This window comes from Carassius gibelio, chromosome B1, assembly GCF_023724105.1.
Source record: "Carassius gibelio isolate Cgi1373 ecotype wild population from Czech Republic chromosome B1, carGib1.2-hapl.c, whole genome shotgun sequence".
In the NCBI taxonomy this organism is placed as follows: domain Eukaryota; kingdom Metazoa; phylum Chordata; class Actinopteri; order Cypriniformes; family Cyprinidae; genus Carassius; species Carassius gibelio.
In genome coordinates, this window is record NC_068396.1 from 15,254,885 (window position 1) to 15,272,755 (window position 17,871).

The following is a 17,871-nucleotide window of genomic DNA, read 5'->3' on the forward strand; positions in this document are numbered from 1 at the left end:
CAGAGTGACCCAGACTACCACTGTATTAATTATCAAGGCATTTTACTGTATAGTTTTGGAGAAAACTAAAAGCAAATTCACCCAAAACATCAAAATCCATTGTTGCACTTAGACTTTTTCCCATTTTCCAAAATTCATAAAAGGGGTTCCTTTATAGGTTAGCTCATTCTTTCAAGTCATATGTATTCAGAGTGACCCCTACTTTCACTGTATTAATCTTCAAGGCATTTTACTGTATAGTTTTGGAGAAAACTAAAAGCAAATTCCCGCAAAACATCAATCTCCATTGTTGCACTTAAACTTATTCCCATTTTCAAAAATTCATATAAAGTGTTCCTTTATAGGTTAGCTCATTCTTTTAATGTATATGTATTCAGAGTGACCCAGACTACCACTGTATTAATTATCAAGGGATTTTACTGTATAGTTTTGGAGAAAACTAAAAGCAAATTCACCCAAAACATCAAAATCCATTGTTGCACTTAGACTTTTTCCCATTTTCCAAAATTCATAAAAGGTGTTCCTTTATAGGTTAGCTCATTCTTTCAAGTCATATGTATTCAGAGTGACCCCTACTATCACTGTATTAATATTCAAGGCATTTTACTGTATAGTTTTGGAGAAAACTAAAAGCAAATTCCCGCAAAACATCAATCTCCATTGTTGCACTTAAACTTTTTCCCATTTTCAAAAATTCATATAAAGTGTTCCTTTATAGGTTAGCTCATTCTTTTAATGTATATGTATTCAGAGTGACCCAGACTACCACTGTATTAATTATCAAGGCATTTTACTGTATAGTTTTGGAGAAAACTAAAAGCAAATTCACCCAAAACATCAAAATCCATTGTTGCACTTAAACTTTTTCCCATTTTCCAAAATTCATAAAAGGTGTTCCTTTATAGGTTAGCTAATTCTTTCAAGTCATATGTATTCAGAGTGACCCCTACTTTCACTGTATTAATATTCAAGGCATTTTACTGTATAGTTTTGGAGAAAACTAAAAGCAAATTCCCGCAAAACATCAATCTCCATTGTTGCACTTAAACTTTTTCCCATTTTCAAAAATTCATATAAAGTGTTCCTTTATAGGTTAGCTCATTCTTTTAATGTATATGTATTCAGAGTGACCCAGACTACCACTGTATTAATTATCAAGGCATTTTACTGTATAGTTTTGGAGAAAACTAAAAGCAAATTCACCCAAAACATCAAAATCCATTGTTGCACTTAGACTTTTTCCCATTTTCCAAAATTCATAAAAGGGGTTCCTTTATAGGTTAGCTCATTCTTTCAAGTCATATGTATTCAGAGTGACCCCTACTTTCACTGTATTAATCTTCAAGGCATTTTACTGTATAGTTTTGGAGAAAACTAAAAGCAAATTCCCGCAAAACATCAATCTCCATTGTTGCACTTAAACTTATTCCCATTTTCAAAAATTCATATAAAGTGTTCCTTTATAGGTTAGCTCATTCTTTTAATGTATATGTATTCAGAGTGACCCAGACTACCACTGTATTAATTATCAAGGGATTTTACTGTATAGTTTTGGAGAAAACTAAAAGCAAATTCACCCAAAACATCAAAATCCATTGTTGCACTTAGACTTTTTCCCATTTTCCAAAATTCATAAAAGGTGTTCCTTTATAGGTTAGCTCATTCTTTCAAGTCATATGTATTCAGAGTGACCCCTACTATCACTGTATTAATATTCAAGGCATTTTACTGTATAGTTTTGGAGAAAACTAAAAGCAAATTCCCGCAAAACATCAATCTCCATTGTTGCACTTAAACTTTTTCCCATTTTCAAAAATTCATATAAAGTGTTCCTTTATAGGTTAGCTCATTCTTTTAATGTATATGTATTCAGAGTGACCCAGACTACCACTGTATTAATTATCAAGGCATTTTACTGTATAGTTTTGGAGAAAACTAAAAGCAAATTCACCCAAAACATCAAAATCCATTGTTGCACTTAGACTTTTTCCCATTTTCCAAAATTCATAAAAGGGGTTCCTTTATAGGTTAGCTCATTCTTTCAAGTCATATGTATTCAGAGTGACCCCTACTTTCACTGTATTAATATTCAAGGCATTTTACTGTATAGTTTTGGAGAAAACTAAAAGCAAATTCACCTAAAACATCAAAATCCATTGTTGCACTTAGACTTTTTCCCATTTTCAAAAATTCATATAAAGTGTTCCTTTATAGGTTAGCTCATTCTTTTAATGTATATGTATTCAGAGTGACCCAGACTACCACTGTATTAATTATCAAGGCATTTTACTGTATAGTTTTGGAGAAAACTAAAAGCAAATTCACCCAAAACATCAAAATCCATTGTTGCACTTAGACTTTTTCCCATTTTCCAAAATTCATAAAAGGGGTTCCTTTATAGGTTAGCTCATTCTTTCAAGTCATATGTATTCAGAGTGACCCCTACTATCACTGTATTAATATTCAAGGCATTTTACTGTATAGTTTTGGAGAAAACTAAAAGCAAATTCCCGCAAAACATCAATCTCCATTGTTGCACTTAAACTTATTCCCATTTTCAAAAATTCATATAAAGTGTTCCTTTATAGGTTAGCTCATTCTTTTAATGTATATGTATTCAGAGTGACCCAGACTACCACTGTATTAATTATCAAGGGATTTTACTGTATAGTTTTGGAGAAAACTAAAAGCAAATTCACCCAAAACATCAAAATCCATTGTTGCACTTAGACTTTTTCCCATTTTCCAAAATTCATAAAAGGTGTTCCTTTATAGGTTAGCTCATTCTTTCAAGTCATATGTATTCAGAGTGACCCCTACTATCACTGTATTAATATTCAAGGCATTTTACTGTATAGTTTTGGAGAAAACTAAAAGCAAATTCCCGCAAAACATCAATCTCCATTGTTGCACTTAAACTTATTCCCATTTTCAAAAATTCATATAAAGTGTTCCTTTATAGGTTAGCTCATTCTTTTAATGTATATGTATTCAGAGTGACCCAGACTACCACTGTATTAATTATCAAGGGATTTTACTGTATAGTTTTGGAGAAAACTAAAAGCAAATTCACCCAAAACATCAAAATCCATTGTTGCACTTACACTTTTTCCCATTTTCCAAAATTCATAAAAGGTGTTCCTATATAGGTTAGCTCATTCTTTCAAGTCATATGTATTCAGAGTGACCCGTACTATCACTGTATTCATTTTCAAGCCATTTTACTGTATAGTTTTGGAGAAAACTAAAAGCAAATTCACCCAAAACATCAAACTCCATTGTTGCACTTAAACTTTTTTCCATTTTCCAAAATTCATATAAAGTGTTCCTTTATAGGTTAGCTCATTCTAAACTTATTCCCATTTTCAAAAATTCATATAAAGTGTTCCTTTATAGGTTAGCTCATTCTTTTAATGTATATGTATTCAGAGTGACCCAGACTACCACTGTATTAATTATCAAGGGATTTTACTGTATAGTTTTGGAGAAAACTAAAAGCAAATTCACCCAAAACATCAAAATCCATTGTTGCACTTACACTTTTTCCCATTTTCCAAAATTCATAAAAGGTGTTCCTATATAGGTTAGCTCATTCTTTCAAGTCATATGTATTCAGAGTGACCCGTACTATCACTGTATTCATTTTCAAGCCATTTTACTGTATAGTTTTGGAGAAAACTAAAAGCAAATTCACCCAAAACATCAAACTCCATTGTTGCACTTAAACTTTTTTCCATTTTCCAAAATTCATATAAAGTGTTCCTTTATAGGTTAGCTCATTCTTTCAAGTCATATGTATTTAGAGTGACCCCTACTATCACTGTATTAATATTCAAGGCATTTTACTGTATAGTTTTGGAGAAAACTAAAAGCAAATTCACCCAAAACATCAAACTCCTATTGTTGCACTTAAACTTTTTCCCATTTTCCAAAATTCATAAAAGGTGTTCCTATATAGGTTAGCTCATTCTTTCAAGTCATATGTATTCAGAATGACCCGTACTATCACTGTATTCATTTTCAAGGCATTTTACTGTATAGTTTTGGAGAAAACTAAACGCAAATTCACCCAAAACATCAAACTCCATTGTAGCACTTATACTTTTTCCCAATTTCCAAAATTCATATAAAGTGTTCCTTTATAGGTTAGCTCATTCTTTTAATGTATATGTATTCAGAGTAACCCAGACTACCACTGTATTAATTATCAAGGCATTTTACTGTATAGTTTTTTTAGAAAACTAAAAGCAAATTCACCCAAAACATCAAAGTCCATTGTAGCACTTACACTTTTTCCCATTTTCAAAAATTCATATAAAGTGTTCCTTTATAGGTTAGCTCATTCTTTTAATGTATATGTATTCAGAGTGACCCAGACTACCACTGTATTAATTATCAAGGGATTTTACTGTATAGTTTTGGAGAAAACTAAAAGCAAATTCACCCAAAACATCAAAATCCATTGTTGCACTTACACTTTTTCCCATATTCCAAAATTCATAAAAGGTGTTCCTATATAGGTTAGCTCATTCTTTCAAGTCATATGTATTCAGAGTGACCCGTACTATCACTGTATTCATTTTCAAGCCATTTTACTGTATAGTTTTGGAGAAAACTAAAAGCAAATTCACCCAAAACATCAAACTCCATTGTTGCACTTAAACTTTTTTCCATTTTCCAAAATTCATATAAAGTGTTCCTTTATAGGTTAGCTCATTCTAAACTTATTCCCATTTTCAAAAATTCATATAAAGTGTTCCTTTATAGGTTAGCTCATTCTTTTAATGTATATGTATTCAGAGTGACCCAGACTACCACTGTATTAATTATCAAGGGATTTTACTGTATAGTTTTGGAGAAAACTAAAAGCAAATTCACCCAAAACATCAAAATCCATTGTTGCACTTACACTTTTTCCCATTTTCCAAAATTCATAAAAGGTGTTCCTATATAGGTTAGCTCATTCTTTCAAGTCATATGTATTCAGAGTGACCCGTACTATCACTGTATTCATTTTCAAGCCATTTTACTGTATAGTTTTGGAGAAAACTAAAAGCAAATTCACCCAAAACATCAAACTCCATTGTTGCACTTAAACTTTTTCCCATTTTCCAAAATTCATAAAAGGTGTTCCTATATAGGTTAGCTCATTCTTTCAAGTCATATGTATTCAGAATGACCCGTACTATCACTGTATTCATTTTCAAGGCATTTTACTGTATAGTTTTGGAGAAAACTAAACGCAAATTCACCCAAAACATCAAACTCCATTGTAGCACTTATACTTTTTCCCAATTTCCAAAATTCATATAAAGTGTTCCTTTATAGGTTAGCTCATTCTTTTAATGTATATGTATTCAGAGTAACCCAGACTACCACTGTATTAATTATCAAGGCATTTTACTGTATAGTTTTTTTAGAAAACTAAAAGCAAATTCACCCAAAACATCAAACTCCATTGTTGCACTTACACTTTTTCCCCTTTTCCAACATTCATAAAAAGGGTTGATTTATAGGTTAGCTCATTCTTTTAGGGTTGCTTTATTCTTTCAAATCATATGTTTTCAGAGTGACCCATACTATCACTGGATTCATTTTCAAAGCAGAAGCAGAGTCCTGGAGAAGACCTAGGACACGCTGGAGGGACTATGTCTCCCGGCTGACCTGGAAGTGTGACGGTTGGGTTTAGGATAAACACACGGAGAGGGCAGGATCCAATAGCAAGGTATGGGTTTTATTAACAGAAGGGTAAATACAAAATAAACAGTCTTGCTAGACAAACAAACCAAAAGAGGGAACCGGATGAAACGGGAAACTCGGAGGAACGAGAAGGTAGGTGAAGTCTCGGGAGACGAGAACATAGACACATAGGATAAGGACTCCATACAGACAACAGAGAAAGACAGCTCTATATAGGGAGACTAATGACAAAGGATTGTCAGCACCTGTGCGATTTAATTGGAGTGCAATTACTGTGACGACACGACCAGACTAGCGGAATTAAAGTGCCTATGGTGAAGTGCCTAAGGAGAAGTGAGCTCACTAGGGGACACCCAGGAAAACAGAGTCTGACAGCGTGACAGGAAGAAGTGGCTTGGGAGAGGGAAGTCTGGGCGTCTCTGCTTAGACTGTTGCCCCCGCGACCCGGCCCCGTATAAGTGGAAGATGATGGATGGATGGATTTACATTTAGTCTTTTTGTAGACGCTTTTATCCAAAGCGACTCACAATTTCGGGATACATAAAGTGATTCTTCTTAGAGGCAAACAGACACAGGAAGTGCTTGTAATACCAAGTTTTAGACATTGTTCAAATAAGTAAAAGCTAGAAAAAGAAGAAATAAATAGAGTTGTTGTTTTTTTTCGATGAAGCCAAGTAGTTTTGAAAGAGATGAGCTTTCAGCTGTCGCTTGAAAATTGTCAGGGATTCAGCATTCCTGATAGGGGTGGGATGATCATATTTTTTTTATTTTGACTGTATGGTTTTGAATAAGATTAATGGCAAAATCACTTAAAAAAAAAGTTCATTCTACCAGTTGCACCATTACCAATTTTCAAACACCCATAAGGTGGAAATAGGAAATACCCTCCTGATACACTCAACCTCTTCTTACATTTTAATTATTAGTGTCACATTTAATTAAGTTCAAATCTTAATTTTAACCATAGAAAATGATTAGGTTAATTACCTCTGAGAAGTCCTTATTTGTGTCCATGGTTTATAATTTTTAGTTAAATTTCTTATGTCTTTGCTTTTATAGCCCTGAGGTTGTTGTATTGTTAATGGTGATTATGCTTGAAAAGCAATTATTTGTTTGTTTCCCATAATCATAAGTCTGTTGAATAGGTTTGCTTAGCTGCAATTTCTTGTTTCTCCTTACATGTAACTGATCGATTATAATTGTATTAAAACGGATTTTAGAATGATCAATCTCAATTAAAATCCATTGATACAACAAGATACAACAAGATTACACATGGTAAGCTAGGTGACAACACAAATTTTTTAATTTTTAATTTTACTAATCTTTATTTTATCATATTCTTTGTACTTTTATAAACATTATGCATTTTATATAAATACATGATATTTATATATATTATACATTTATTTGTGGGTTTTTTCTTCTTCTTTTTTTGCCTTTCTTGTTTTAGAAAACAACTTTGTGCATCTTAAGGAATAATAGCACTTTGGGCATACTGTTGTATATCCCATCAGACTGCACAACAGTGCCTAGTGTGGCTTCAACACCTGTGAACAATTATTGACTGTCTTCTGCACACTGATGCGTACACCTTAAATCATCTTCTCATATTAGGTTTTTGTTTCACTGCATAAAAAATTACATATTTGCATTTGTATCTGTGAAATGTCATAATATAGGTTAAATAATCCCTATCACATCTTATTTCGGTTTTTCAGTCTTGATGAAACTCTTGTTTAAGTTCCATTAGGTTGAATTGCAGCCGTGGCTGTCGTGCTGTTTTGTGTTAATTTTATTATTAAAGCTTATTTTGAATGTCCGCTGGTTCCCGCCTCCTTCCCAAGATTCAGAAGCTTTTATAGTGTTACACTGGTGCCGAAACCTGGGAGGAAGGAGGGACGCGCTGCTGAAGATAACTTGTCGCTGTGGTGAGTCTGCGGTGCCATCGAGCAGGGCGAGGGAGTGTGCCGCCGTGGACGCTTGAGGGAGCGGAGGAGATGGCACCGTTCGCCAGGGGCCGGAGCCTGCTGCCATCCCCCGGAAAGGGGATGAGCAGAGAACGGGGACTCCTCCCGGCTGCCCAAAACTGGGAGAGCCGTCGCCATCCACTGGGCGGCGGAGGAGTGTCGTGCATTTTGTTGTTTTCGATGATTTTGCTTTTAGTTTTCTCAAGAACTATACAGTAAAATGCCTTATAAATGAATACAGCGATAGTTATGGTCACTCTGAATACATATGACTTGAAAGAATGAGCTAACCTATAAAGGAACACCTTTTTATGAATGTTGTAATAAGGGAATAAATGCAAGTGCAACAACTGAGTTTGATGTTTTTGGTGAATTTGCTTTTAGTCTTTTCAAACATTATACAGTAAAAAAACTTGACAATGAATATATTGATAGTCAGGGTCACTCTGAATACATGTCCACTGAAAGAATGAGCTAACCTATAAAGGAAACCTTTTTATGAGTGTTGGAAAATGGGACACAGTGCAATTGCTAGGATGCATTTAGTTTTTTGGGGGGAATTTGATTTTAGTTTTCTCAAAAAATATACAGTAAAATGCCTTGAATATTAATACAGCGATAGTCAGGGTCACTCTGAATACATGTCCACTGAAGAAATGAGCTAACCTATAAAGCATACCTTTTTATGAGTGTTGGAAAATGGGACAAACAACAATTGCTAGGATGCATTTTTTTAGGGTGAATTTGCTTTTAGTTTCTCAAAAACTATACAGTGAAATGCCTTGATAATTAATACAGTAATAGTAGGGGTCACTCTGAATACATATGCATTAAAAGAATGAGCTAACCTGTAAAGGAACACTTTATATGAATTTTGGAAAATTGGATAAACTGCAATTGCTAGGATGCATTTTGTTGTTTTGGGTGAATTTGCTTTTAGTTTTCTCCAAAATTATACAGTAAAATGGCTTGAAAATTAATACAGTGATAGTCGGGGTCACTCTGAATACATATGACTTGAAAGAATGAGCTAACCTATAAAGGAAACCTTTTTATGAGTGTTGGAAAATGGGACACAGTGCAATTGCTAGGATGCATTTAGTTTTTTGGGGGGAATTTGATTTTAGTTTTCTCAAAAAATATACAGTAAAATGCCTTGAATATTAATACAGCGATAGTCAGGGTCACTCTGAATACATGTCCACTGAAGAAATGAGCTAACCTATAAAGCAAACCTTTTTATGAGTGTTGGAAAATGGGACAAACTACAATTGCTAGGATGCATTTTTTTTAGGGTGAATTTGCTTTTAGTTTCTCAAAAACTATATAGTGAAATGCCTTGAATATTAATACAGTGATAGTAGGGGTCACTCTGAATACATATGACTTGAAAGAATGAGCTAACCTATAAAGGAACATCTTTTATGAATTTTGGAAAATGGGAAAAAGTGTAAGTGCAACAATGGATTTTGATGTTTTGGGTGAATTTGCTTTTAGTTTTCTCCACAACTATACAGTAAAATGCCTTGAAAATGAATACAGTGATAGTACGGGTCACTCTGAATACATATGACTTGACAGAATGAGCTAACCTATATAGGAACACCTTTTATAAATTTTGGAAAATGGGAAAAAGTGTAAGTGCAACAATGGATTTTGATGTTTTGGGTGAATTTGCTTTTAGTTTTCTCCAAAACTATACAGTAAAATGCCTTGATAATTAATACAGTGGTAGTCTGGGTCACTCTGAATACATATACATTAAAAGAATGAGCTAACCTATAAAGGAACACTTTATATGAATTTTTGAAAATGGGAAAAAGTTTAAGTGCAACAATGGAGATTGATGTTTTGCGGGAATTTGCTTTTAGTTTTCTCCAAAACTATACAGTAAAATGCCTTGAATATTAATACAGTAATAGTAGGGGTCACTCTGAATACATATGACTTGAAAGAATCAGCTAACCTATAAAGGAACACCTTTTATGAATTTTGGAAATTGGGAAAAAGTATAAGTGCTACAATGGAGTTTGATGTTTTAGGTGAATTTGCTTTTAGTTTTCTCCAAAACTATACAGTAAAATGCCTTGAATATTAATACAGTGAAAGTAGGGGTCACTCAGAATACATATGACTTGAAAGAATGAGCTAACCTATATAGGAACACCTTTTATGAATTTTGGAAAATGGGAAAAAGTGTAAGTGCAACAATGGATTTTGATGTTTTGGGTGAATTTGCTTTTAGTTTTCTCCAAAACTATACAGTAAAATGCCTTGAATATTAATACAGTGAAAGTAGGGGTCACTCTGAATACATATGACTTGAAAGAATGAGCTAACCTATAAAGGAACACCTTTTATGAATTTTGGAAAATGGGAAAAAGTGTAAGTGCAACAATGGATTTTGATGTTTTGGGTGAATTTGCTTTTAGTTTTCTCCAAAACTATACAGTAAAATCCCTTGATAATTAATACAGTGGTAGTCTGGGTCACTCTGAATACATATACATTAAAAGAATGAGCTAACCTATAAAGGAACACTTTATATGAATTTTTGAAAATGGGAATAAGTTTAAGTGCAACAATGGAGATTGATGTTTTGCGGGAATTTGCTTTTAGTTTTCTCCAAAACTATACAGTAAAATGCCTTGAATATTAATACAGTGATAGTAGGGGTCACTCTGAATACATATGACTTGAAAGAATGAGCTAACCTATAAAGGAACACCTTTTATGAATTTTGGAAAATGGGAAAAAGTCTAAGTGCAACAATGGATTTTGATGTTTTGGGTGAATTTGCTTTTAGTTTTCTCCAAAACTATACAGTAAAATCCCTTGATAGTTAATACAGTGGTAGTCTGGGTCACTCTGAATACATATACATTAAAAGAATGAGCTAACCTATAAAGGAACACTTTATATGAATTTTTGAAAATGGGAATAAGTTTAAGTGCAACAATGGAGATTGATGTTTTGCGGGAATTTGCTTTTAGTTTTCTCCAAAACTATACAGTAAAATGCCTTGAATATTAATACAGTGATAGTAGGGGTCACTCTGAATACATATGACTTGAAAGAATGAGCTAACCTATAAAGGAACCCCTTTTATGAATTTTGGAAAATGGGAAAAAGTCTAAGTGCAACAATGGATTTTGATGTTTTGGGTGAATTTGCTTTTAGTTTTCTCCAAAACTATACAGTAAAATGCCTTGAATATTAATACAGTGAAAGTAGGGGTCACTCAGAATACATATGACTTGAAAGAATGAGCTAACCTATATAGGAACACCTTTTATGAATTTTGGAAAATGGGAAAAAGTGTAAGTGCAACAATGGATTTTGATGTTTTGGGTGAATTTGCTTTTAGTTTTCTCCAAAACTATACAGTAAAATCCCTTGATAATTAATACAGTGGTAGTCTGGGTCACTCTGAATACATATACATTAAAAGAATGAGCTAACCTATAAAGGAACACTTTATATGAATTTTTGAAAATGGGAATAAGTTTAAGTGCAACAATGGAGATTGATGTTTTGCGGGAATTTGCTTTTAGTTTTCTCCAAAACTATACAGTAAAATGCCTTGAATATTAATACAGTGATAGTAGGGGTCACTCTGAATACATATGACTTGAAAGAATGAGCTAACCTATAAAGGAACACCTTTTATGAATTTTGGAAAATGGGAAAAAGTCTAAGTGCAACAATGGATTTTGATGTTTTGGGTGAATTTGCTTTTAGTTTTCTCCAAAACTATACAGTAAAATCCCTTGATAGTTAATACAGTGGTAGTCTGGGTCACTCTGAATACATATACATTAAAAGAATGAGCTAACCTATAAAGGAACACTTTATATGAATTTTTGAAAATGGGAATAAGTTTAAGTGCAACAATGGAGATTGATGTTTTGCGGGAATTTGCTTTTAGTTTTCTCCAAAACTATACAGTAAAATGCCTTGAATATTAATACAGTGATAGTAGGGGTCACTCTGAATACATATGACTTGAAAGAATGAGCTAACCTATAAAGGAACCCCTTTTATGAATTTTGGAAAATGGGAAAAAGTCTAAGTGCAACAATGGATTTTGATGTTTTGGGTGAATTTGCTTTTAGTTTTCTCCAAAACTATACAGTAAAATGCCTTGATAATTAATACAGTGGTAGTCTGGGTCACTCTGAATACATATACATTAAAAGAATGAGCTAACCTATAAAGGAACACTTTATATGAATTTTTGAAAATGGGAAAAAGTTTAAGTGCAACAATGGAGATTGATGTTTTGCGGGAATTTGCTTTTAGTTTTCTCCAAAACTATACAGTAAAATGCCTTGAATATTAATACAGTGAAAGTAGGGGTCACTCTGAATACATATGACTTGAAAGAATTAGCTAACCTATAAAGGAACACCTTTTATGAATTTTGGAAAATGGGAAAAAGTTTAAGTGCAACAATGGATTTTGATGTTTTGGGTGAATTTGCTTTTAGTTTTCTCCAAAACTATACAGTAAAATGGCTTGATAATTAATACAGTGGTAGTCTGGGTCACTCTGAATACATATACATTAAAAGAATGAGCTAACCTATAAAGGAACACTTTATATGAATTTTTGAAAATGGGAAAAAGTTTAAGTGCAACAATGGAGATTGATGTTTTGCGGGAATTTGCTTTTAGTTTTCTCCAAAACTATACAGTAAAATCCCTTGATAATTAATACAGTGGTAGTCTGGGTCACTCTGAATACATATACATTAAAAGAATGAGCTAACCTATAAAGGAACACTTTATATGAATTTTGGAAAATGGGAAAAAGTGTAAGTGCAACAATGGATTTTGATGTTTTGGGTGAATTTGCTTTTAGTTTTCTCCAAAACTATACAGTAAAATGCCTTGATAATTAATACAGTGGTAGTCTGGGTCACTCTGAATACATATACATTAAAAGAATGAGCTAACCTATAAAGGAACACTTTATATGAATTTTGGAAAATGGGAAAAAGTTTAAGTGCAACAATGGATTTTGATGTTTTGGGTGAATTTGCTTTTGGTTTTCTCCAAAACTATACAGTAAAATGCCTTGAATATTAATACAGTGGTAGTCAGGATCACTCTGAATACATATGATTTGAAAGAATGAGCTAACCTATAAAGCAACCTTTTTTATGAATGTTGAAAAATGGGACACACTGCAATTTCTCGGATGCATTTTTTATTTGGGGTGATTTTGCTTTTAGCTTTCTCCACAACTATACATTAAAATGCTTTGAAAATGAATACAGTGATAGTCAGGGTCATTCTGAATGCATATGATATGAAATAATGAGCTAACATATAAAGGAACACTTCTTTGTGTAGGAAACTGGGACAGTGCAATTGGTAGAATGCATTAAATATATATATATATATATATATATATATATATATATATATATATATATATATATATATATATATATAAATATATATATATAAATATATGTGTGTATATATATATATATATATATATATAAATATATGTGTGTATATATATATATATATATATATATATATATATATATATATAAATAAATATATGTGTGTATATATATATATATATATATATATATATATATATATAAATATATGTGTGTGTATATATATATATATATATATATATATATATATATATATATATATATATATATATACACACACACATATATATATATATATATATACACACACACTGAAAATCATTAATATTGTAATTTATAATCTCTAATAAACGATTTAAAATGATTTATGTACAACACAAACGTTTATATACAATAATGAGTTAAAATAAGCGAAAGTATAAAGGAAACGTGTGTACGACAGCTTCTTTACATGCATTTTGACTGCTCTCAGCACCCGTACCGTAAGTGCATGATTACACGCGCAAAGGAAAAAAAAGTGCGGCTGGCTTGACCGTGTATTTTCAAAGCGCGGCTGGCTTGACCGCAGTCCCGGACTGGACCGAGCCGCAGCGGGAGCACCTGGCCCAGGAGCTCAGCGACGTCTTGATCTATCTGGTTGAACTGGCAGAAAAATGCCACGTTGATCTTCCTCAAGCTGTCCTCCGCAAAATGGCCCTAAACCGACTCAAGTACCCGGCCAGCAAAGTTCACGGGTCTGCCAAGAAATACACTGAGTACAAGGACTGATGTCCTGAGTTTGAGGAAGCTGATGTGGAGTGCCTTAAAAAAAACTGTAAAAATCCATTGTGCTCTTAACGTTACTAGTTTTTATTTCATTTGAACGAAGTTAAATGTTCACACTACCGTTCTTGGTTGATATTGAGCTTTTTAGAATTATGTAAAACTTGATTGTACATTTCTGGCTTAGTTTTAAAGTTCTTCTCGTGTTTTCATTTTACCAAACAAAAGCTGCCATGGACAGTATAAGTTGCTTTCTGTGTAGTGTTTTTGCTTCTTCACAGTAAAGTGTTTTTCAGCTCACATGGTCTCTGTGCATCTGTTCACCGCTTCAAACACTGGAATTCACATAAAAAATACTTAGTTTAGTTGGCACTGTTCTAAAATCGTATAAATATAATTACTTTCTAAATATAACAATATGATTACTTGTGGAGAGAGCATTTAAGCCTTCGATCAGCCACAAATTTGATCTCAAATCAATGAATGAGTAAAAAGTTTTCAATTAAAAAGTATCTAGAAAATTCTATGCAAGAGTTTGATCAGCACTGGACTCTGCTGTTAGTTATTGGTTTCAGTGTGGTTATGGTCCGAACATTGGCGTGTTTAAAAAAAAAAAAAAAAAAGAAAGAAAAGTTTTTGGTTCTAGACATTGTAAAATGGGTGCAATTATTTAAAAAAAAATTATGTACTGTATGCCTGCTCGAAGTTGTTTTTCAAAATACAAAATTTGACAGGAATTCAGTAAATTATTTATACTGCTTCTGTCATAATTCACTAATCATTTACAATTACCCGATTCCATCTGCACACTCATCACAAAAAAAACAGAGAATTAATGACCAACTGGCTAACTGATTATCATGTAATGTTGATTATTCTAATGGTATATAGCTACACCTCTAATAAGCAAAGTTAAGTTATGCAAATGTATCATTAGTAGAGTGTTTTGTCTCCTGAGCCCTGCTGTGTTACATTAGCAACACACCTTAACACTGCTGAAGTGTCTGACAAAAGCGAAGGTGACCAATTTGACAAAATGAATCTTAGAGCATTTACTGTAGTGTATTTGAGTTGCTTAAAGGAATAGTGAAAGTGTACTCACCCTGTGGCCATCCAAGATGTGGATCAGTTTTGTTTCTTCATCTGAAATAAGATGGGAAGATGTAACATTACATCTCTTGATCACCAGTGGATTCACTGCAGTGCGTGGGTGCTGTCAAAATGAGTCCAAACATCTGTTAAAATGTCACAACAGTTATCAAGTAATCACACAACGACAGTCCATTAATTCAAAAACTGTTAAGTGACAAGTTATATTTTTCTAAGAAACAATCCATCATGGTGTTTAATACCATAATATCTATAATCCATAATGTTTCCCCAGTTGAAAAAGTCAATCTACTGTTGTCCTCTCACATCAAAATTCACTGACGTATTTGATTATTCTGTAGTCTCCTCACATGTAGATGCTGCTTGACCTGTTTATATAACATATTTCTTCCCTGAGTCAGATGAAACAACATTTTCCTGGAAAAAGCAATAGACTTCTGTTTTAACCAGATGCAATGCCTTGATGGATTTGTTTCACACAAACACGCAGCTTTTTACTTCACAAGATTAATTGATGCACTGTAGTTGAATTTGAACTAGTGAAGTTTTTATCAGCTGCTTCAAGTTGTAAGTACTGCAGTATCAGGAAGATGTTACAAACAGAGCTTGCATCTCTCAGACATTGTTGATCTCTTGTTGTTTCTTCCATAGTGGGGGGCAAAGTGAGCTGTCAGCATCCTGCACCATGGGGAATGCCTTACTGCTGCTTTCTGCCTCGCTCAGTGATTTCTGATGCCACTCAGACTTTAGTGGCCAGACAGTGATTTTCCCAGCATCTGTTATCCATTTGATGTCATTCAGAACCGAGTGTCTGTGTGGAAGCCCCGCCGTTGTCACTCTTTGATTTCAGCATGCAAAATGTCAAAATCCAACTTATTTTTCTGTCCATCTTGACAGCTGTAAACAGTCTCAGAATTACGAATTGGGAAAAATCTTGCTTTTAAAATGCTGCATTTGACCTAGTTTTAAAGGCATAGTTCTACCTAAAACGAAATTTACCCCATGATTTACTTACCCTCAAGCCATCCTAGATACATATGACTTTATTCTTTCAGAGTTATATTAAATACTGTTCAGGCTAATCCATGCTTTATAATGGGAGTGGATGGTAGTCCAAAAAAACTGCACCCATCCATTACAAAAGAAGTCCACATGGCTCCGGACCTGGGGGTTTAATAAAGGTCTTCTGAAGCTATGCGCTTGTGAAAAAAATTTTTTTTTACATATTTACAACTTCATAAACCTTAATCTCTAACTTCCGCTTACTGTTCATGAGAGAGAGAAATCCATCGGATGATGTAGGACACAGGTAAAGAATAAACTCTGGTGAGACTATGCTAGTCTCGCAAGAAACAAGTTTTGTTTACAGCAAAGGAAACCCAGTGTCCTCTTGGCTTATATTGACATCCTTCAACATTTTTCTGTACTAATCCTAGTTTTGTACTAATAATTTGTGACCAGTGTTTTGTTTCACTCTCTCCTCTGCGTTTCCGCGTTCCTCACCACGTTTGCCAACATGCATCATCTGCTTTAAGCCACTCTCGTGAATGTGCATATGACAGTAAGAAGAAGCTAAAGATTGAGATTTATGGATGGCCTTTATTAACCCCACAGAGCTGTGTGGGCTTCTTTTATAATGGATGGGTTCAATATTTTTGGACTTACAAATTTTGGCCTACCATCCACTCCCATTATGAACCTTGGAAGAAAGTCATATACACCTAGGATGGCTTGAGGGTGAATGAATCATGGGGTGATTTCCATTTTTGGGTGAACTGTCCCTTTAAAAGTTCATAGTCCTTTATCCAAATCTACAATAAGTTTTTTTCTCAAATGGGACTATTTTAGTGCTATCATCTAGTCTGATTTTGTTCCTGAATGAGGCATCTACAGGGAATGAAAGCAATAACTCCTCTGCCCCATTAAAGTAGACTTCTCATTCCCTCTAATTTCTCCCATTTTCCCAGAATCACACAAATTCAAACAGATGACTGAGCAGCCACAGAATAGACAGTGATTTCAGTGATCATCACACTTTAATTCAGTTCACCACTGGAGATAAGCATTACAGAATCCCTTAGAAATTTTACTGAAATATCAATGTCACAACCGTGCTGTACAGAAGAGCATCTCTAAACACTGCAAAACTTAAAGTAGATGAGCTACAGTAGCAGATGACCATGTGGCCTGGTAATAGAATTATGTCATTATTTTCTCTATTTCTGTTTAAATGTTTTGCGTCAGCACAATTTATTTTAAGTTTCGAAAGAGATCTCTTCACCAGGCTGCATTTATTTGTTGACACATACAGCAAAACAGTATTATTGTGAAATATTATTACAACTTAAAACAATGTCCTTTTAAATTGCTTGAAACATGTAATGTATTGATGGCAAAAGCTGAATTTTCAGCATGCATTACCTTAGTCTCCAGTGTTTTTGAGGATCCTCTGATGATTAGAAAGTTCAAAATAGCATGTATCATTTACCTGAAATAGAATTTATTTTGTAACAATAGAAACATTTTCAGTGTCACATTTAATGCATCCATGCTATGAAAGTATCAGCTCCTTAAAAAAATTCTCACTTATCATAAATATTTAATACTTTTATATATTAAATACATTGTACACACTTATATTTTGTATGAAAGTCACCAGTGAGGATATAAAATCGAACTGAAAAGCTACACTTGACCGTAGTATGAACCTTAAACTTTAATTCTGTTGATATATATTCTGAATGTCCTAGTTAACTATCAGTCTATTATATTCAGCTCCATGCCTCCCTTCAGATCCAACTATTCCCTGTGCAGATCTGAAACTGTTGTTCTGGGGGTGTCAACCGTATAGATCCACAAGAAGAACCTTTTCCCACAGGATGGAAATGAAAGACAAGAGTGTACTTTGTAACA

At 33.5% G+C, this 17,871-nt stretch overlaps 1 protein-coding gene across 1 annotated transcript in view; it reads left to right on the top strand.

Annotated features, from left to right (window-relative positions):
- dctpp1 (dCTP pyrophosphatase 1) overlaps positions 1-14,148 on the top strand; it is a 16,662-nt gene extending 2,514 nt beyond the window's left edge. Inside the window, exon 2 of the mRNA XM_052545552.1 lies at positions 13,655-14,148. Within this exon, the coding sequence (XP_052401512.1) occupies positions 13,655-13,854 (200 nt within the window). The 3' untranslated portion in view covers positions 13,855-14,148. The remainder of the gene's footprint in view (positions 1-13,654) is intronic.
- The last annotated feature ends 3,723 nt before the right edge of the window (positions 14,149-17,871 follow it).